A 21515-nucleotide genomic window follows, 5' to 3' on the forward strand; every position below is an offset into this window, starting at 1 on the left:
TGTCAGTTCTAAGGCAGAAAATGAGTTTATCAGCCTTTGTCCCTCCCCTGCTGGTAGGGAAGGACTACTCCACACCTGGAACTCATCTTTATCCTGCACCCACAGATTCTTAGAGTGTCCAAGAGGAGATGGGAAAGATCCCTCAAGCTGTCCTCAGCATCTATTTTGGGGGTCGGGATACCAGGATAGATTCTCGGCAATGTCCATCAGTCACTGGACACTCCCAGGGGAAGGTTGTAAATAGCTTGACACCTGTGTGCCTCCAGCCATCTGGGTGCCCCTTCCTACCCCTTGTGACTACTAGAGCTGGAGATGGTAGAAGTGAGGGCTGTCATTTGGGTTTGAACCTACAGCCTCTGGCCACCTCTTCACATTACCCAAAAGGAGCGTGTCTGAGATGGTCTGACACTGGTTGGTTCATATTATCCTGGCATCTGGCAGAGGCTCCATCACAGGCCTGAAACAGGTAACTCTGTGATCGCATGTGGTCCCAATCTGGGTGATTCTTAGGCAGTCTGGAGGTCACAGGATGCTGCCTTCACTGTAACTCGACAGAGGAACATGTGCATCAGGAGGAACTGTCTAAAGTTAGCGATGCTCGGCAATAATGGGGCTGGTGAGGTCCCACTGTGGATAATGGTCCAAATCAACGGTCCCCAGTGGGTCCTGCCTAACGCTTAGCTCACAAGGCCCTCGGTGTGCTGGTCTGTGCCCACTTCTCCAGCGCTATCTGCCCCTCACTCTCTCTGCTAAGTTTTCAGCCAGGCCAGGCTATTTATAGTCCCCCTAAGGGGCCCTGCAGTTTCACACTTTGTGCCTTTGCCAAGCCTCTTCTCGTTGCCTAGAACTCTGCTCCTGTCCCCCGTCTGCCTGGCAAGCACCCACACATCTTTCGAGATTCAATTAATTATATTAATAATAGCAGCTAAGCTTTGTTGGGTGCTTACTATGTGCTAAGTGCTTTGCCTGCGTTATTCAGCTTAATCCTCAAGGTAGCCCTGTGCGCTCCATCTCTATGCCATCCTCTTTCACAGCCACTGGTTTAACCAATATCCATTTGTAAGTGGCTGCCTCTGAGCACAGAGCAGTTAGGAAGTGATGGAGCCCGGATTGGAGCCGCAGCTGTGTGTACCCAGGGTTCTTGTTCTTAGCCACAGTGATAAACTACCTTCCTTGGAGTATCACCCAAGCCCATCCAGCCACTCCCTCACCCATCCTGTTTCTTCCTCCCACCTCTCTGCCTTGCCTGTGAGGTGCTTCTGTCATAGCATCTTGGAGGTTTTCGTGCTTATTGGACTGTCTTCCTCTACTGGGCTGTAAGGATTTCACTTACGACTGTGTTCGTTTTAACTGGCAGGAAATCCAATATATAGGGGCTTATAGTTCCTGTTTAGCAAGAAATGAGGTAGGCTGTTTCTAGTGTGGCTCATAGCTCAGTGAAAGGGAAAGTAGCTCAGTAGCATCAGGGAAATGTCTATGTTCTTTCTTGATTATTTCCTCACAGCAGCAGTATGGCCACTGTAGCTCCAGCCATCACATCCGAGTTGAAGTGAAAAGTCCCTTTTTAACTGTTAAAGCAAAGGCTTTGCCAGAGGCCTTCACTAGCATCTCATTGACCGGAACTATGTCAAATGACCACTCTTGGTTGTAAGAGAGGCAGAGAAAGTGGATATTTTGCCTGGGACTGGGCTCATTGTCACTTCATATAAAACCAGCATAAGGGAAGGAGAGAAGCTAGATACCGAGAAGAAGACAAGCAGTGTCTGCTTGTAGCCTAGAGAACAGAGACTATGAATTATTAATAATTTCTCCCAAATCTTCAGACTCTGAATGCTTTATTATTGTTTTGTGTTGTTGCCTTTCAGGCAACATACAGATATAAGCATATAAACTTTTTTTTTTTCAAATACTTTGGCCATCTGATATGAAGAGCCAACTCATTGGAAGAGACCCCGATGCTGGGAAAGATCGAGGGCAGGAGGAGAAGGGGGCGACAGAGGAGGAGATGGTTGGGTGACATCATCGACTCAAAGGACATGAGTTTGAGCAAACTCAGGGAGATGGTGAAGGACAGGGAAGCCTGGTGTGCTGCAGTCCATGGGGTCGCAAAGAGTCAGACATGGCTGAGCAAGTGAACAACAACATACTGTACATACTATTGTTAATTTCTTTTTTTACTTAATAAGATGATGTAAATCATCCATATAATTTTTAATGACTACATAGTAGTTCATCTTGATGAAATACCATAATTTACTCAATAATTCCATATAATTAATCATTCAGCTTGTTTTTAATGTCACAGTCATAAACAGCCCTGTGATTAATAATCTTATAACTTTATTTTATGCACATTTACAGTTAATTTCTTAGTACACAGTCTTAGATTATGCTGGGTTAAAATCTGTACCAGCACTTTCCGGGGCGGTCCAGTGGGTAGGAATCCATCTTCCAGTGCAGGCGACTTGGGTTCATCCCTGGTTGGAGGACTAAGATGCCACATGCCCTGGCGCAACTAAGCCCTCACACCTCAAGTAAGCCCATCCTGTACAACTGGAGAATCTCTTGCACTGCACTGAAGATCCAGTGCAGGAAAAAAAAAATATATACCAACTATTAAAGCTTTTGATACCAAACTGACTCCAGAAAAGTTGTGCCAGTTGTACATATCCTCCGAGAAATTCTAAGAATGCCTGTCCCTGTACAAGTTTGGGTATTTTCCTTGCTGATTTGATAGGAAAATTGCAAAGTATAGAAGTTTGCATTTTCTTTGGTTACAATTGAGGTTACATTTAACATTATATATATATATATACAGACACATATTACACACTGGGCACTTATAGTTGTTTTAATTTTCTGTTCATTTCTGTCACTCATTTAGCAAGTTGAGTTTTTCTCATTGGATTGCAAAAGCACTTTCTATGTGCAGGAGACAAGGAGTTTCATAGGAGAAGGGTTCATGCTGAGCAGTGTTTGAAGGACTTCGCCGGGTGGACAAGGGGTGAAGAGGGGGTTCTAGGTGTAGGAGCAGCATGGGCAAAGGTTCAGAGGTAGGAAACAACGAGCATGTTAGGGCGCTGTTCATTTCATAGGGCTGCCAGTAGAAAAAATTAGCACAAACTTGGTGACTTAAAAACAACAAAAATTTAGTTGCTCAGAGTCTGGAGGCCAGAGTCCGAAATCAAGGTGTTGGCTGGGCCATGCTCCCTGCCACGGCACCAAGTTGGGGAGAATCCTTGCTTGCCTCTTCCAACTGGTGGTTCCAGGCATCCCCTGACTTGTGGCTGCATAACTCCGATCTCTGCTTCTGTTTTCACATGACCTTCTTCTGTGTGTCTGTGTCTTCTCCCTGCTGTTACCTATAAGGACACATCATCTGATTCACGTCCATCTTAGTCTAGAGGGCTTCCCTAGTGGCTCAGCAGTAAAGAATCCATCTGCAATGCAGGAGACACGGGTTCGATCCCCGGGTCAGGAGATCCCCTGGAGGAGGGCATGGTAACCCAACTCCAGTACTCTTGCCTGGAGAATCCCATGGACAGAGGAGCCTGGCGGGCTACATTCCATAGGGTTGCAAAGAGTCAGAGATGACTGAAGCAACTTACCACGCCTGCACGCAGTTAGTCTAAGATCATCTCTTCTAGAGATCCTTAACTTGATTACATCTACAAAGAACTTTTTCCTAAATAAGTTCACATTTATGAGTGCCAAGGTTAGGATTTGGATATATATATATATATATATGGACTTGCAGGGACATACCTAGAAAATGTCTGATATTACAGAACAGCAGAATATGACTCTGTAAAGAAAGAGTCAGATGGTGACCAAGAAAGGCCTTTTGCTGAGGAGTTTGGCTTGTGCCCTTGAAGTGAATGGGGAACTGTTGAAGTTTGAATCATCAGATCTGTAGTCTGGCACTCACGGGGAAAGAGTGTTGGTATTGTCCTTGTATGAGTTGATGGGGATGGGAAAAAGGATGGGGAGTGGGGATATCTCAGGGTGTAGGATATGAACAGGAAGAGGGAGGAATCTGGAATGACTCCTTGGTTTCCAACTGGAGTAATCTAGCACATTAAGTTCAGGAAAAGGTTGGGTTTGAATTTCCTGGGGGTGGAGATGTGCAGGAAACAAAGAGATGGGTCTGTAGCCCAGACCTCTCCCTAGAATATAAATAAAATTTGGGAGAGGGGAGTAAAAGAAGTGACAGAAGCCTGGAGAACACCAATTTCTCCCCCTCATTTTCTTGTGAAAAATTTCAAGCCTACCTAAAAGTTTGAAGTAGCTTATAGTGAACCCCCCTGGACCCACCATCTGGAGTCTAAATTACCATTTTTCTCCACTTGCTTTATCACACATCTATCCATCCCTCTTGATCATCATCAATGCATCTTGTTTTGTATGTATTTCAGGGTAAGTTGCAAACATTAGGTATGTTTCACTTTGACACATTAACATGCAAATCAATCAACTAGAGTTCAATATTTAGTGAAATGCACAAATCTTAAGTGTACTGTTTGATAAAGTCGATGAATGCATCACTGTATACCCACATATCCCTGTTGAGATACATTTCCATCTCCTTAGAAAATTCCCTGTGCTCCTTCCAGCCAAATCCTGTCCCCACCTGACCCCTACAAGCAACTGCTGTTTTCTTTTTTTTTTTTTCCAAGCATAAATTAGTTTTGTCTGTTCTAGAACTTCATGTAAGTGGAGCCATACAAGATGTGTTCCTTTGTATCTGGCTTCTTTCACTTAGCATAATGCCTGTAAAGACTCATTTCTTTGTGTCTCTGTAGCTTGTCCCTTTTATTGCTGAGCAGTATTCTATTATAAAGATGTGTGGCTGAGTCACTAAGTCATGTCTGACTCTTTGGAACCCCATGGACTGTTGCCTGCCAGGCTCCTCTGTCCATGGGATTTCCCAGTCAAGAATGTTGAAGTGGGTTGCCACCTCCTCCTCCAGAGGATCTGCCCAACCCAGGGATCAAACCCACATCTCCTGCATTGGCAGGCAGATTCTTTACTACTGAGCCATCAGGGAAGCCTGTAAAGAAGCATAGGAATAACAGTGTGGGGGAATTCCCTGGTGGTCCAGTGTTTAGGACTCAGCACTTCCACTGCAGAGGGTGTGGATTCAATCTTTGGTTGGGCGACAAAGATCCCACAAGCCAAAGGTGTGGCCAAAAAAAAAAAAAGGTATTTTTTTAAGGGGTGGACAGAGAAAGAGGATTCTACCAAGGATACTAGAAGGAACAGTGAAGGCAGTAGCAAAAGCACCCAGATAGAATGTCAAGGAAAACCATCTGGATCAGTTATAATTAAGTTTGACTACATATAACATAAAAACTAAATAACAGTGACTTAAATAACAGGCATTTTTCTTCTCTCATGTAGAAGTCCAGAGATAGATAGACAGCCCTGGGGTGGTATGTTGGCTCCCTGTGCCATCACTGGCCCAGGCTCCTAGCTTTGTGCTCAGCTGTATTCAGCACTGGCTTCTAACCTCAGGGTCACCTCGTGGTTCAGTATGGCTGCTGGAGCTCCAGCCATCCTATCTGCTTTCCAAACTGGTAACAGAAGGAGGAAGCATGGAGACGGCGGGGCGGCGGGGCGGGGTGGGGGGGGGGAAATACATTCTAGCTGAAACAATCTCAGAAACTTTCCTCAAAGTTCCACACATATCCACTTAATACTCATTGGCCAGAACTTCATCACATACCCTGTACCACTTGGAAGAGCAGCCACTGAGCACGCTGCCACTCCAAAGATAATGAGATTTCTGATACTAGGAGGGGAAATGGATCTTGGCTGTTAACAGCCTCTTCTACCTTCTCTCTCTATAGTATTTATTTATTTTGTACCGGATCTTAGTGATGGCACGCAGGGTCTTTGATCTTCATTGCAGCTTGCAGGATCTTTAGCTGTGGCATGAGAACTCTTAGTTGTAGCATGTGGGATCTAGTTCCCTGACCAGGGATGGAACTTGGGCCCCCTGCATTGGGAGTGCAGAGTCTTAGCCACTGGACCACCAGGGAAACCCCCTTCTCCCTCTTTTGACACCTGGTGGCCTAGCCATGTCCACTCAGCCTTCCTATCTGGGGACCTACGCAAACTGAAGGCTGTGCTTGGCAGACTTACATCCTCCAAGTTCCTAGGGCTCCTTCCTTCTCGAAGGGGTGGTGTCTCTATCTTTTCTGTAGGTCTGTCTTTTCTGGTAGGAGTTTCCAGGGTCTCTGGCTGGCTTCCTGGGCTGTTGGGGTCTCCTGGAGTATGAAATGAAAGGGGCAGTATCCAGGAGAATTTGGAGAGAGTTCTATGGGCATCCTCTTCCACCCCTGGGCATCCCCGCTGCTGTGGCTGCCACTCTTCCCTCGCCTATTTGGTCAGCCTCCCCTGACAAGCAGGGCTTCTTCTCCAGTCCTTGTACTGATGGAAAGAGATTCCTCTAGAAAGTAATGAGATTCAGAAGGGGAAAGATGGCATTTGGAGACAGACAGACTTGGGTTGAGATCCTTTCTCTGCAAAACTCTCTGAGACTCAGAGACTCTGTCTGTGAACTGGCTGTAGTGAGAGCAGCTTCACCGACGTGGCTGGGCTGAGCTGTGGTCCACGGCCCCCACTCTGATACGGATGAATTGGGCACACATCGGGGAAGCTGGCAGCAAACTTCCCACCCTGCCATGACCCAGACAGTTCCAGACTGTGCAGTAGAGTCCAGCCTCACCACCCTCCCTGTGGCCCCTCTGCCCTTGCCCTGGGGAAATGTCCTGAAAGTGAAGGCGCTGCTCCTGTGACCCCTGGGAATTGGTCAGTGTAGAGGAGAATCAGTGCAGCCTGCTGGAGTCTGAACTGTTGGCCAGAGCAGGGTTCACCATAGCTCACACCCCTGACCTTGACTCCAGGCACTAATAGGGCAGCCTGGAGCCTCCTGGAGGACAGACGGAGAGTTAATGTGGCGTTTCATTCCCTTGTGCTTCTCCAGAGTAAGTGGGTCTCACCGAACAACCAGGCCCCTTCACAGTGCCAGACTCGGGCAGGCTGAATGCTGTGGCTTTTCTTCCTCCCTCCCGGCCCCTGGAAACAGCAGAATTCCTGTGTGCCCCCATCAGTGGGTCCCATTTCCCGAGTGCAGGGCACACGTATCCCAGCGGCTGGGTCGCTAGGTCCGGTGGTTCTTCACGTGGGTGCCTGTCCTGGGAAAATAAATAAATAATAGCTCACGGCCCTGACAGCTTAATGGGCCCTCGGCACAGGAGAGGAAGTCAGCAGGAACAGGTGCAGTGAGGCCGTGGGGGTGGGGGGGCAGCCTCAGCTGCCAAAGGGCCAGATTGGATTGAGTGTGGCCGTGGCTGGGCGCCCTGGTGACCTGTTGACACCATTCTCAGGCTGCCGGCTGCCCCGGGCGCCGGCATGTTGTGACAGCGGAGGAGCCAGGGCCCCCACCGAGAACTTGGCTCAAGCCTTGGACCCAAGCGGCACAGTGCATTCCTCTGCCCATTCACTCTCTGCACACGTGCCCAAGGCCCCGCCGCATGTCGGCCGCGGGTGCTGGGCCCTCAGCGAGGGCTGACACCCAGTCCTCACCCCAGGGGTTCAGGGACAGATGGGCTGGATCACCAGGGGTGCTAGAAGGCCACACGCTGTAGGAGTTCCAAGCTGGGACGCCAGGGAGGGCACCCTGGAGGAAGTGATGTCTGAGCGGGTGATGGGACAGACCCCGCCAGGGGTGGGGGTGGAGGAGAGACCCCACACACACACCGATGGAGTTGGATGGAGGCCTTTCTCAGGTGCTGTCCTGTCTCGGCTGCCCCACGGACCCAGCCTGCTGTCCCGGGAGGGGGTGTCTGTGCGTGGGCTCTGGCCTCCGAGTGGTGCTGGCAGCGCCAGCAGGGTTAACGGCAGCTTGACTTCCCTACGGCCTTCTCTGCCCTCCTTCTCCGAAGGAAGCCTCCGTGGAAATTACAGAAATAAGTGCCGGCTTTTGAGGACTCTGCTGTTCCACCAGGTCCCTGCCAGGCCCGGGCCGCCTTCTCGCCCACGTTCTGCCAGCCCTGGGCTCCGACCTGCGCGGAGCCTTGTTCTGAGGGGCGAGGGCTCCCTTGGGGGCCCTTCCTCAGCCCCCACCCCCCGAACCCTGCCCTGCTCCCCACCAGCCAGGGATGGGGCTCCGAGTACAAATGGTACCCAAGGAGGAGGGGCGCAGGAAGTGACATCGCTCGGCCCGCCCCCACCTCCCTGCTCCCTATAAAAAGCAAAATGGTGACTCAGAGGAGAGTTGGAAGCGTCCTGCCTCCTGCTCCCACTGCTAATTTTTAGACTTGGAATTAGGCAGGAGGCAAAGGAAACAGCAGCTCGAAGTACGCGACTGACATGTTATTAAGCGGGTGGCATCCGCGGAGCCGCCCCCCCTGGACTCCCCGGGGCCCCTGAACCGCAGCGCCGGGTGCCTGCCGGCGTCCCGGACCGCGCAGCCCTGCCCGGGCCGGGCGTGGATGGTGGGGCCGGGGCCATGGCAGCCGGGGGCCGCCGCCGCCGCCCACTGCGCTACCAGTCCCTGGCAGCCCTGGTGGAGGACTCTCAGTGGCCTTTCTTGTTCCTTGTCTCAGACTTCAGCTACGGGGCAGACGACTACGACGCAGAGGGGAATGAGGAGCAGAAGGGGCCCCCGGAGGGCTCGGAGACCATGCCGTACATCGACGAGTCGCCCACCATGTCGCCGCAGCTCAGCGCCCGGAGCCAGGGCGGCGGGGACAGCATCTCCCCCACCCCACCCGAGGGACTGGCACCTGGGGTAGGTACCCCTGCTTTTCCTTCCAGGTTGGGGAAGAAGAGGTTTTGGGGCGAGAGGAGGGGTAGGCAGGCATGGGTGCCGTGGGCCAGGCTCTGCTTAGGGTGCTCCTGGGGTGCTGGACTTGGGAAACTGGGGCCTGGCCGTTCTTGGTGCCCTTGGGCATCTCATTCTGGTCCTGGGCTCTCAGACTAGCCCTCCACCATCACCCCTCGCCACCTGCTGCTCTCTGTGCCACCTGGTACCTATCCTTGCCTCTCTGCCAGCCATCTGCTTCCCCCTGCCTCCTGGGCTCCTCACATCTTTCAACCTTCTCTCTCTGCTCCTCTCTAGCAGAATGGGGCCTCGTGGAGGGAGCAGACTCTTCTCTCTGGGCCTGGGCCGGGCACTGACTCCACACGTGACCTAAAGGCTGTAAACAGCACAAACGCTGGCTCCGCAAACCAAGACTGGCCTTGGTGCCGGCCATGGGTGGGGGGTGGTGAGCAGCCTCTGTAGCATTCCCTGAGGACCCCGGCCCCGTCCAGCCCTCCTCTGCTGACTCTGGAAGGGAATAAGCCCTCATGGTGTCCTCCTCTCCTCTTGTCCACTGGTGAGAGCTCTGCTCCAAAGAGAAGCATTTCACGAGCAGTATGAGGATGGGCTCTGAGACAGGGCTGGGGATAAGACATGTGGAGGTTTGCAGTCCTAGTAGTTAATGCTGTTTCCAGCCACAGGGACCGGCTCTGTCTGGACCCAGTTTGTGCGCGTGTCTGATACACAAGAGAAGTGAGACAGAGGGGTTCCTGGGGCTGTTCTGAAATTGGGAAGAATCAAAACCATTTCTTCTGCCCGGGGAGGGGCTTGGATTGCTTGGTCCTGCTTAGTAGGGGGCCTGTCCGGCTGTGTTTTGTAGGGGGTCCCCTTTCTTCCCTCTAATACCCTTGAGGAGCAGTTGCTGAGATGCCAGGAGATACTTGTTTCTCTCCTTCAGGGCCCAGTGCTGCTTGTCCCAGCCGGAAGGCTGCCTGGACTCTACCATTTCTTGAGAAACCCCTGCTTCGCTTCCTCCCAACCTCCTCGGCCACCCTCCACCCCTGCGGAGAGCTCTCACCCCCTCTTCACACACCAGGGTGGCTGTTATAGCCTTTGGCAACAAGGGCCTTGGCAACCAGCTTCCCACTTGGGGGAAGCCACATTGTTGTCATGGCAACAGAGGCCTAGGCAGAGCTTATCAGCTGCCAGGCAGTACAAGTTTGGAAAGGGATGGTGGAGGGGGGTGGGGCAGGTGGGAGGAGGAGATGATGGGCAAGGATGTTGGTCAGGCTCAGGCCCCCCACAACCAGCATTCTGGGGTGTTGTCCTGTGGTCCCAGGGAAGGGTGGCAGGTGAGAGACAGCCATCGTGGACCTGCAGGGCAGGATGTGCTACTGATGGAGGAGAGGGTGTTCTGGGACCTGAACTGACTCCAAGCAGGGAAGGCAAGGTGAAAACTGCTTTCCAGCACTGCCTTTGGGTCTCTGACCACATCAGGGCTTAGAGACATCTCGGGGAGTGTCCGTCATTGCCCCTGTGAGCGGGCACAGAAAGACTCACTGCAGGCTCAACCCAGCACCAGGAATGCTGGCTGAGAGCTGAGAACATGTGGCCAGATTAGAACCTTTCCTTTCCCCTCTCTGCCTTCCTCCTTACTTCCTGTCTTCACATGACCACCTTGCAGGAATGCTTGTCCATCAACTTTTAGATGCCCTGGTGAAAGGTACTCAGGTGCTTTCTCTAGTGAAACAGATCCCAGGCATAACAGGGAGATGCCCCCACCTGGAGCCCTGGGGCTTCCGGGCAAGGACTTCCTTTACTACAGTACTGCCTGTTTTGCTTGGTGACTCACAAGAGAACTAGGTTTGAGGACTAAAATTCAAGAGATGCTACAGTGAAAACTGACCATAGGGCTTGGAAACCCCAGGATTAACTTTTGCACCATTGGCTAGAAGTGATACAAGATAGGGTTGGGGAGCATTAATCCAATTTGAAGATCCCAACTGAAGATTCCAACCCCATGCACCCCCTCTGCCTGCCTACCTTCTCTCCTGAGTTGCCTTTCTGCCCGTTCTGCTGTGCCACTGGCCCCATCTAGTGGACACAGACAGTATTGCTGTTTATAATAGGGCTCTGGAGAGTTGACACACTTCTTCCTGAGTACTTAGGAAATGTTTCAGCATTAAAAAAAAAAAAAAAGAAGGAAAGAAAAAGAAAGCCAAGGTTTCTGCTACTTGGCTCTGCTCATGTGGCCAGGCAGGTCCCCTCCCTGCCAGGCTTCCTGTTGGGGCGCTGGGAACAAGGGGACTTTTGGACCAAATCAGATGATTGTTCTAGACATTCAGAGATATGGCCTCTGGCAGCCGGGATATTCCACAGCCAAATACGCAGTCGACTTGTTCCTGGAAGCCCAAGGAACAAGTCTTTGCTTTAGAGTTCTCCAGAGAAACAGAACCTTTAGGATACAGAGGAAGAACTGATGTATTAAAAGCAACTGGCTCACTAGATCATGGAAGCTGAGAAGTTCCAAGTTCTGCAGCCAGCAAGCCGGAGGCCCAGGTGAACTGATGGAATAGTTAGTTACAGTCCAAGTCCAGGAGAATTGATGGTGAAAGTTTTAGTCCGTTTTGAGTCCAAAGGCAGGAAAAGACCTATGTTCCAGCTCGAAGACAGGCAGAGAGTGAATTCTCCCTTGTGTATGCATGCTCACTCACTCAGTCATGTCCGACTCTTTGCAAACCCATAGACTGTAGCCCACCAGACTCCTCTGTCCTTGGAATTTTCCAGGCAAGAATACTGGAGTGGGTTGCCATTTCCTCTCCAGAGATCTTCCCCACCCAGGGATTGAACCTGCATCTCCTGCATTGGCAGGCGGATTCTTTCCCACTGAGCCACCTTGAAGTGAATTCTCCCTTATGTCACCCTTTTGGGCTATCCGCACCTTCAGCTGATTAGGTGAGGCCCACCCACATTGGAGAGGGCAAACTGCTTTGCTCAGTCAGCTGTTTCAGGCGTTAATCTCACCCAGAAACACCCTCACAGACATACCCAGAATAATGTTTGGCCAAATGTCTGGGCACCTGTAGCCCCGTCGGTTTCGTTCATAAAACCAACCCTACGGTCAGACTCTCCCAGCAGCTCAGAGAATAGCAGGGCCATGAGCTTTGGATAGATGAACATGTGCTGCTTTCTAGCAGTGGGACCTTAAACCAGTGTCATAACCCCTCTGACCCTCAGTTTCCTCATGTCTAAATAGGACTAAATACCTGCAGGGTTGTTGAGAGGACAGACTGAGATAGTCCCGGTGAGGCCTGTAGAGCTGGGCCTGGTGCGCTGTGGGTCCTCAGGTCTTGGTGACAGCGGCCCACAAGATTCTCCTTACCAGCCTTAAGAGGGGTAAGGACCCGGTCTAATGAATGTTTGCAGGGCAACGACTGACTCTGCTTTTGCAATCTCCTTTCTGGGGTTGGATCTGTCCTCGCATTTGCAGGAGCCCAGATGAAACTTAGTCTCTGGTGTCGGCAGGACACATGCTCCTCACTCCCCAGCTCACCGCTGCAGCCTCACTGTGCTTCGTGCCTTAGACGTGACCCATTGTGCAGCCCAGTGAGGTGTCAAAAGAGAAGCCCAACGCCGTGCAGAGCGTTCCTTTCCCCCCCGAACCCGGGCTGAGCACAGCGCCCTCTGGTGGCTTCAGCAGAGGGCGTGCTTTCACCCTGGGAGGGAGGGGTGGGGCTTGCTCTCAGAGACAAGCCGGCTAAGTGTTTCTCCGCCAGGACCCTGGTCTTACAGAAAAGCGTGGGCCCTGCAAACCATGGACTCCTCTGATTCCCCTCTCGGGAGGCACACTGCAAAGGGGCACAAGGCAGAGAGAATATCTGGGTGTCCTTTCAGTGCCACCACTTTCTAGCTGTGTGACCTAAGGGCTGTCACTCAACCTCTCCGAGCTCCAGTTGGCTCATCTGTCAGGTGAAGACACTGAGAATTCCCTTTCTCTTGACCTCACCCAGCTGTCAGGAAGCTCCCATAAGATGGTGCCAGGTGGAGCGCTTTGTAAGGTCTGTACGTGTTAGGACTGCACCAGCTGCTGAATTGAAGGCTTCAGACTCCAGAGGGCAGGATAGTTTAAGGATGGGTGGGGGATATTTGAGATGATCACCATTGTCGTCCTTCTCATCCCTCCCCCTGCCCCCACACCCTTTCTTCCCCACAGCTACTTACCCTGAGCCTTTTACGTGGGTTGTCTTGTGTAAGGCTCACGACAACCCTACGTGGGCTTCCCTGGTGGTGCAGATGGTAAAGAATCTGCCTGCAATGTGAGAGACCCAGGTCCAGACACCTGGGTCAGGACGATCCCCTGGAGAAGGGAATGGCAACCCACTCCACTGTTCTTGCCTGGAGAATCCCATGGACAGAGGAGCCTGGAGGGGTGCAGTCCCTGGGGTCACAAAGAGTTGGACACGACTGAGCGACTAACAAAACACCACGAGGTGGTAGGTGCAATGATCATCATTTTTACTGCTGAGGAAATGCAAGCTCAGAGAGGTGACATATTTGCCCAAGACCAGCCAGAGGAGCCAAAGGTGTATTTAAACTTGGGTCTTTCTCTTTTTTGTATTTTTGGCCCATGATGGCATGCGGGATCTTAGTTCCCTGACCAGGGATCGAACCTGCTCCCCCAGCACTGGACGCTCAGTCTTAACCACAGGACTGCCAGGAAGTCCCTAAATGTGGGTTTTTCTGACGCTGGAGTCGGTGTGGTGCTGCCAGGTCCAGTCAGACGACACCTCCCCTTGAAAATTTCCCAGCCCATGGCTGAGCCCTCTGCTGTTTGGGGAGTGTGCACAGTTACTTGCAGGGCACGTCTGCCTGTGACCTCAAGAGCTCTGATCCCCAGTCATCTCTGTGGACCCTATCAGCGACTCCTGGCCCCCTAGGGGTGTTCACCCAGTGTTGTGGAATCGAACCAACCAGCACCAGGATGGCTCGGGAGCAGGGAAGTTAGGTGGATGCAGTCTCAGGGGATGAAGCTGGGATGAATTGCTGCCCCCTCTTCCCTTCCTGATCTGTTCGGAGGCTTGTAGTTCAGGATTTGAGGTTGCAGGACAAGGAACTTCCTTCTAGGTGAAAGGAGAAGCCACGTGGAGAGCCGGGAGCCTCTCAGCTGGCTTCCCAGTCTGCTCCCTTCGGATGGTGTTTGAGGCCTGGGTTGGGAGGCTTTGGGGCTGCCCCTGATCTTTACATCTCTCAGGGGTTTCCAGCTGCAGATAAAACCGGGCCTCGCTCCTCAAGTTACCAACCTCCTGCCTCTGCAGCCTCGCTCCTCGTGGCTCCTTTCTGGATCTTTGGTCCCCGCTGCAAAGAGAAGGAGCCTGTCTGGCCCTGCTACGTGCCAGGTGCTGTGCTGGGTGCCCGGCTTTGTTGCCAACCAGCCCTCCAACTGCTGGAGGAGCCCCCATTTTATAGATGAGGAATCTACGGCTCAGGCAGCTGCTTGGCTTATCCGAGTCGAGGAGGATGTAAATAGGAAGTGGGGAGACACAGTGCCTTGGTTGTGGCCCTCAGCCCCTCCACAGCTGGCCTTCCCTGGCCTCTCTGGCTCATCATCGCGTCCCCCCCCACCCCTTCATATCTGGGTGGAATTTGGGCTTCCCTGATTTGCCACACCTGGCCAACCTGGAGCACCCCTGCAGCGCTCACGGCCTGTCTGGGGTCTCCCTCTCCCTGCTAGTGTGCTGAGATCATGGTTCATTAACATGCTTCACACTTGCTAGTAAGACTACTTCCAAAGCAGCCTGTATTTGGTGAAGGTCGGTTCATCTCCTGCAGATCCCAGGATGGTGGATAGGAGAATGAGCCCAGCCAGACCCATCCTCTCCCCTTGAAGCTTTGGAGTCTTTGGGGGTGGGGCAGGGAGGCCAACTGACCTGCATAATTCACACCAACAGATGTGAAATTGCCCCGAGAATGCCTTAACTTTGAGACGTTTGGCCACATAGTTGAGTCGCCAAGGGGCAGAGGCCGGATGGCCTCTGGGCTCTACCAGGGCACAGAAAGGGCAAGGAATGTCCCTGCGGCAGGCTGGACTTGCCCATGGACTCTTTTCCATCATCTTCACCTGGTTCCTCCCGTTTCCCAGGTGGCACTAGTGGTAAAGAATCCACCAGGAGATGCGGGTTCGATCCCTGGGTCCGGAATATTCTCTGGAGAAGGAAATGGCAACCCACTCCAGGATTCTTGCCTGGAAAATCCCATGGACAGAGGAGCCTGGCGGGCTGTATAGTCCATACGGGTCACAAAGAGTCAGACACGGCTGAGTGACCTAGCACGTCATGCACGCACGCACCTGGTTCCTCCACTAGTGGGTGCTAGCGCTTTCTTTCCACCATGATGCTCTGATGATGCTCTCGTGCAGGGGTCCCCAGTCTCCAGGATCTAGTAACCTGATGACCTGTGGTGGAGCTAATGTAATAATAATTGGAATAAAGGGCATAAGAAATGTAAAGTACCTGATTCATCCCCAAACCATCTCCCCCCACCTGAGTCCATGGAAAAATTATCTTCCATGAAACTGGTCCCTGGTGCCAGAAAGGTTGGGGACCACTGTTCTTATGGACTTCCCTCCCACAGGATTATGATCCGGTTGCTTCTATCTGGAAGGCCACACAGATTCCCCCCACATACACACCCTCCTGCTTGTGTGACAGAAAGAAGAGAAACACTTGCCTAGCAGTTACAGAAGGCTGGGCCCTGTTGGAGCACTTTATAAACACTGACTCGTTTAGTCCTCAGCACACGTTGGGAGGTAGGCACTGTGACTGCTCCACTTTCCAGATGTGAAAACTGAGGTACAGAGAGGTGACACGACCCACCCGAGGCCCCAGAGCTGATGAGTGGTGGCTGCTCATCTCTGTGCTTCTCTGCCAGCTGTCCAGGACAAGTCTTGGCGCGCTCGATTGACGTCTTCCTGGCTCTGTAACTTGAAACAACCTGTAGAGTCCTAGTCCCCACAGCTGTAAATAAGGATAGATCCCTCCTATCTGGAAGGGCTGCTGGGAGGACCAAGAGACACAGCAACTGTGGAAAGACAGTCTGCACCCCCAGGAGGACAGCTCCTCAGGTGATTGTCTTTGACCCTCTCCCGGGATGTGAACCCAGTTCTTCGTGGGTCCCCAGCTCTGGCTGTCCTTGGGCCTTCCCACCCCCACTCTAGTCCTAGCAGAGGTGGCCCAGTGCCACCCCCCCTCCCTGCCCCCCAGCATGCCTGGGAAGCAGAGGCCCCTCTGGAGGGTGTCACGGTGGATGCCCGGTTTCCACAGGTACCATCCACCCAACCTGAACCTCTTGATTTATCTTCTTGGGAGACCCTTTGTCTTGCCCTGTAAACCTCCTGAGGTCAATTTTCTTCACTATGTGTTTTTCTGAGCACCTACCTTTTTTTTTTTTGGCTGCACCTTGCAGTTTACAGGATCTCAGTTCCCTGACCAGGTTTTGAACCCAAGCAATGGCAGTGAAAGCCCAGAGTCCTAACCACTAAACCACCAGGGCACACCTTTTATAAGCTCTTGTTCTGGGTGCTGTGGGATAAACAGGAATTGCTCCTCACCGCACCCCCCTTCACACACACATATACACACATGCACACGGTCCCTCAATTTCAAGGCTTGAGAGATGTATTAATACAGCATCTCAAGGAAGAAGCCATGTGGCCTCGGGGGAATCAAGGAAGGCAGCATGGAGGAGGCAGCTGGTCAGGAAGGACATTCTAGATACAGGGGGCTGTTTAAGTTCTGGAATGTGGGAAGACCTCTGGAGGTGTGAGAAGAATGGAATGGTCTGGTGGGGCCGGAGCACTGGGTTCACTGGACGAGGTGGGAGGTGAGGCTGGGCTTGGGCTAGGGCTCCCCTTTCCTGCACTCTCCACACCTCAGCACCCCTGCCAAAGGAGAGGAGAATAGCTGTAGCCTGCCAAGGGCTCAACACATGCCAGACACTGCCTCTCGTGTGCAAGTCCTCCCAGCAGACCTAGCATATGTGCTATGCAATATGCAAGTCACTCAATCGTGTCCGATGCTGTGCGACCCCGTGGGCTGTAGCCCACCAGGCTCCTCTGTCCATGGGATTTTCCAGGCAGGAATACTGGAGTGGGCTGCCTTGCCCTCCTCCAGGGGACCTTCCTGACCGAGGGATCGAAACTGCATCTCTTATGTCTCCTGCATTGGCAGGCGGGCTCTTTGCCACTAGTGCCACCTGGGAAACCCTCAGCAAACCTAGAGTTGGTGTTAGAATTATCCCCATTTTACAGATGAGGAAACCGAGGCCTAGAGAGTTTGAATGACTTGCCCATGGTCACACAGCTGGTAAGAGGCAGAACAAGGATTCCAGTCTAAAATCCAGGAGCGTTTTTTTATTTTGATTTTGTTTTACTGTGTTAACAGTGTCATGTACTGGCTTATATCCAACATTTGCTTCATGTGATTGAACTCTATCTGATGTTTGTAGTGACTTCTGCTATAGCAGAAAAAGGGAAGTCAGAGGGAGGAGGCTGATTATCAAGAAGATGATGAACCTGATTGTATCTGTGGTGGATGCTGACCCTGTGTCTACCCGTGGCACTGGCCCCCCGGGGTCAGTTCTCATTGGCCCAGGGTCTGACCAGCTCTGGAAAACATAGGGGTGGGGCTTGAGTTCCTGCCAAGGAAGTAGGAGGGGCCAGGGATAAGCAGAGAAGAGGGAGAGGGGGATCCAAGCCAGGATCAGGCCTGGAGGCGAGACTGCGCCTGGCCCTTTCAGGGGACAGCAAACAGCAGAGGTGGTTGTTGTCAACAGTGTGATCAGTTGAGTCATCAGCAAGGGCCCCACTGTCCTTGTTTGGGCTGACTTGGTGGCTTCCTGCTGGACACAGAGTGAGCAATGTGTTAGAAAGAGTAATCTGATGTCAGCGGGAGGGACACATTGAAACGCTGTCCGGTCACTCCCGGTCAGATTTTTCCATGCCTGCCCTTAGCAATGCTGTCAAGGCCATGCCTAACCTGACCACTTGACTGCTGCCCACCTCTGCAACCTCATCACCAGCCCTCCAGCTAGAACGTGAGCTCCATGACAAAGCCATGGAGCTTTGTCAGTTTTGTACTGAAATGTTTGCTCATTGCAAACTCTAGTACCTAGAACTGTGCCTGGCACGTCAGAGATGCCCAGTAAGTACTGGTTGAATGAATGAAGACTTGCCACCCAGACTGAACTCATTTCATTGAGCCCCATGCTATCCTGTCTGTCCGCGAGTCACCGCTGGCATGGCTAGTCCCTGTTCATTTTCAGGTAGGAGTTTTCTTTTTGTTTTAATCTTTTGACTGTGCCTTGTGGCATGCTGGATCTTAGTTCCCCAGCCAGGGATCCTATCGCCCCTGCTGCAGTCGAAGTGTGGAGTCCGAACCACCAGGGAAGTCCCAGGTAGGAGTTTTAAGGCCACCTTCTCTGGAGAACTTCCTGCGACTCCCCTTTGCCGCATCAGATGTGCGTGTCTTGTGCCCCCAGAGCTCAGTCTACTTTCCCAATTGTAGCACTTAACACACTTCTTTTTTTAACTTCTTTATTTTTTGATTATATCACTGAAAATTCTAATTTTACAGAAATGTATAATATGGAAAGTGAAAGTCTCCTTAAGTCCCCTTTTACAGAGAGTATATCTGTTAAGAGATGGTTGTGTATTTTTCCAAGTAAGATATTATATACATAAAATACGTTTTTATAGGAGCTTGGTGGGCTTCTGTCTATAGGGTCGCACAGAGTCGGACACGACTGAACGACTTCCCTTTCACTTTTCACTTTCATGCATTGGAGCAGGAAATGGCAACCCACTCCAGTGTTCTTGCCTGGAGAATCCCAGGGACAGGGGAGCCTGGTGGGCTTCTGTCTATGGGGTCGCACAGAGTCGGACACGACTGACGCAACTTAGTAGTATAAATACATTATATAATAAGTATGTATTTACTTATACATTATATATTTATATATAATACATTATATATGCATTATACATATATAAACACATTCTATATATATGTGTATATGTATATATCGTTGTTGTTTGGTCGCTAAGTCGTGTCCAACTCTGTGACCCCACGGACTGTAGTCCGCCAGGCTCCTCTGTCCATGGGATTTTCCAAGCAAGAATACTGGAGTAGGTTGCCATTTCTTTCTCTAATATGTGTATATGTGTGTGTGCATATATATATATATTTTAAAGTGGGATCATATTATTGATACTTTATGCAATTTGCTCTGGTTATTTTACTTAATAAGTCTTGGACATCTTGCATGTCAGTAATTAAAGACTACCTCATTCTCCTTCACAACTGTATGTAGTGTTTCTTTTAGCGGATGTACCATAACTCACTTGGCCAGTCCCCTTCAAATGGACATTTGGACTGTTTCCAGTCTTTCACTGGTTTAACCATCATCGAAGTGAACATCTTTGTGCAGAGATCTTTGAGCCCTTGTAGAAATGTTTTTGCAGAAAAATCCCGTAAAGTGGAGGTGCTGAGTCAGAGGGTGTGAACATTTTAAATCACAATAGATATTTCCGAGTTATTCTTTCTGAAAGGGTTGTACCTCACCCCAATGGTTCTGAGATTGCACCCTTCCCCTGGCCCTACCTTGGCGAGCGGTGGCCAGTCTGTCCCTGAGACAGTCAGCTCCACGGAGGTAGACAAATCCTCTTGCTGGTGGCTACGTTCTGAGTGCTACCCCAGCGCCTGGCAGGCACTGTGGGCAATGAACAGATACTTGTTGATGGAGGGGGTAAGGGAATGAGGGGATGGAGGAGAGTGTGAGAGAAGGCTGCTGGGTTTGGGGAGAGTAAACTGTTGGTGGCTTGGAAAAGTGTAGGCTTGGCGGGTGTCCGAAATCTCAGTCCGTGCCCCGTGCCCCGTGCCCATGGGGGAGCCCACGCTCCTCGCCCTCCACCGAGTGGTTCCCGCCCACCCCTCCAAGTTCATCACCTGCCCGTTTTCTCTTCTGTCCTCCTGCTGTGTTTCCTGGGGTTCCTTGCAAACCATTTTCCTCCCTTTGCCTGGAAACCCTTCCCCTTTTCAAGATGCTGCTCAGAAACCACTCTCCTGTGAAGCTTTTCCTCTCAGGCAGGATTAGTGCCTTTGTCCTCTGTCCCTGCTGTGTTGACCAGTGAGAATACTGCCTCATCTGTTTATAGGCCCGTCACCCTCTCTGAGTTGAGTTGAGAGCATTCCTCATTTTTTTTTTTTTTTTTTTTGCCAAGAGGATCCTCCCCAACCAGGGATTGAACCCATGGCCCCTGCAGTGGGAGCTTAGAGTCTTAACCACTGGACCACCAGGGAAGTTTGAGTTGAGAGCATTCTAATAACAAGGGCTGTGTCCCCCAGGTTTGTGTATTTGTAATACCCAGGCCTTCTGGGTATGAATGAACTGTCAGATGGACAGACAAGATCAGGAGTCAAAGAGGAATATTATTGCAGTTGTGTAGTGTGAGATGCTGCAAACCCTGGCTGGGGTGGTGGCTTTGGAAAAGGAAAAGAAGGAAGCACTAAGTGACTTGGTAAAAAGGATGTGGGGCCTGAAGGAAGGAACAGTCACAAGATGGGGACCCTGCCAACAGAAGTGGAGAAGCCAGAAGGGGAAGCTGGGTGAGAGAGGGAGAAGGGTTGTTGGGTCTGGAGAGGCGGAGTTTGAGGGGCTGCCAGTGGGACTTCCAAGTGAGAAGGACCAGCTGACAGCTCAGATATCACACTGGGAGCAGAGCAGGACACTGGGGCTGCAGATGGGGACGGGCTAGCAGTGACAGGGGATGAGTTCCCCAAGGGTAGAGAGCAAAGTGTGGAGGCCTGGGTCCGACTGGGTGACTCCCATCTTCTAGGGGTTAGGAGAGAGAAGGGCCAGCCTAAACCAGAGTGGTCAGAGGCAGCATCGACACGGCCATGGGAGCTGAGGGGTTCAAGAGTGTCCAGACTGCAGAGAGCAAGGAGTAGAGAAGGGGGCCTGTGACTTGGGAATACAGCAGCTGCGAGGCCTTTGGAGCAGGCGGCTTCTCTGGAGAGGAGGATCAGGAGCTCGGCGGAGCAGGCGGAGCTGCAGAGGACACAGGGAGGAAGCCCGGTCCAGGGCTGGCTCAGGGCACAGGCCAGGGAAAGGGGGGGACACCCCCTGGGACTTGTGAGTCATTCTCACCAGGGGCAGGGCTGAGGGCCTCTGAGCGGAGTCTGTGTGCCCCGGGGGAGATGGAAGGGCATTCGAGTTACTCACTGGAATTTCCAGCCAACGCCAGCACTGGTGGAGTGGAGATGTTTGGATATTCAAGGAACAGCTTCTGAGAGGAGAGGTTTCAGGGTTCGGAAGAAGTGGGTGTTGATCCTGCCCTGCTGGGGAGGAGCCTGGGGAAACAGAAAGGGATACTTCTATGAGACCCCTCAGGGCCCCTCATTTCCTTTGGGTGGGGGAAGGCAGACAGGGGCTCCCGGGCTGTTAGGCCCTTCTCCCATGCCACCTGCTTGTCCGACCAGTGAGGGCAGCCCCATATGCCATGCACCCGGAGCCTGCAGGGGGGGAGACTGGCACAGAGCCCTGGGCTGGCACACTTCTGCCCTGGGGAATGCCAGTCCTGGTTGTTCCCAAGCCCAGAAAACAGCCTAACCCGCCCAAACAGATGAGGAATTGTGGCCCTTCTGATGTGCCC

The 21515-nt window shown here is 51.9% G+C and overlaps 1 protein-coding gene and 1 non-coding gene across 3 annotated transcripts in view; one reads left to right on the forward strand and one right to left on the reverse strand.

Annotated features, from left to right (window-relative positions):
- Window positions 1-21515, forward strand: part of LOC138083411 (active breakpoint cluster region-related protein) — a 142912-nt gene that overhangs the window by 34430 nt on the left and 86967 nt on the right. Inside the window, exon 2 of one of the 2 annotated variants that reach the window (XM_068977297.1) lies at window positions 8613-8797. In XM_068977297.1, the coding sequence (XP_068833398.1) occupies window positions 8613-8797 (185 nt within the window). Of the gene's footprint in view, window positions 1-8612; window positions 8798-21515 lie in introns of those variants that run through there. The other variant, XM_068977296.1, reaches the window with a different exon arrangement.
- Window positions 5969-6041, reverse strand: TRNAG-CCC (transfer RNA glycine (anticodon CCC)). Its single transcript has one exon. It is a non-coding gene; the product is annotated as a tRNA-Gly (tRNA).

This window comes from Capricornis sumatraensis, chromosome 8 (assembly GCF_032405125.1).
Source record: "Capricornis sumatraensis isolate serow.1 chromosome 8, serow.2, whole genome shotgun sequence".
Lineage (NCBI taxonomy): Eukaryota > Metazoa > Chordata > Mammalia > Artiodactyla > Bovidae > Capricornis > Capricornis sumatraensis.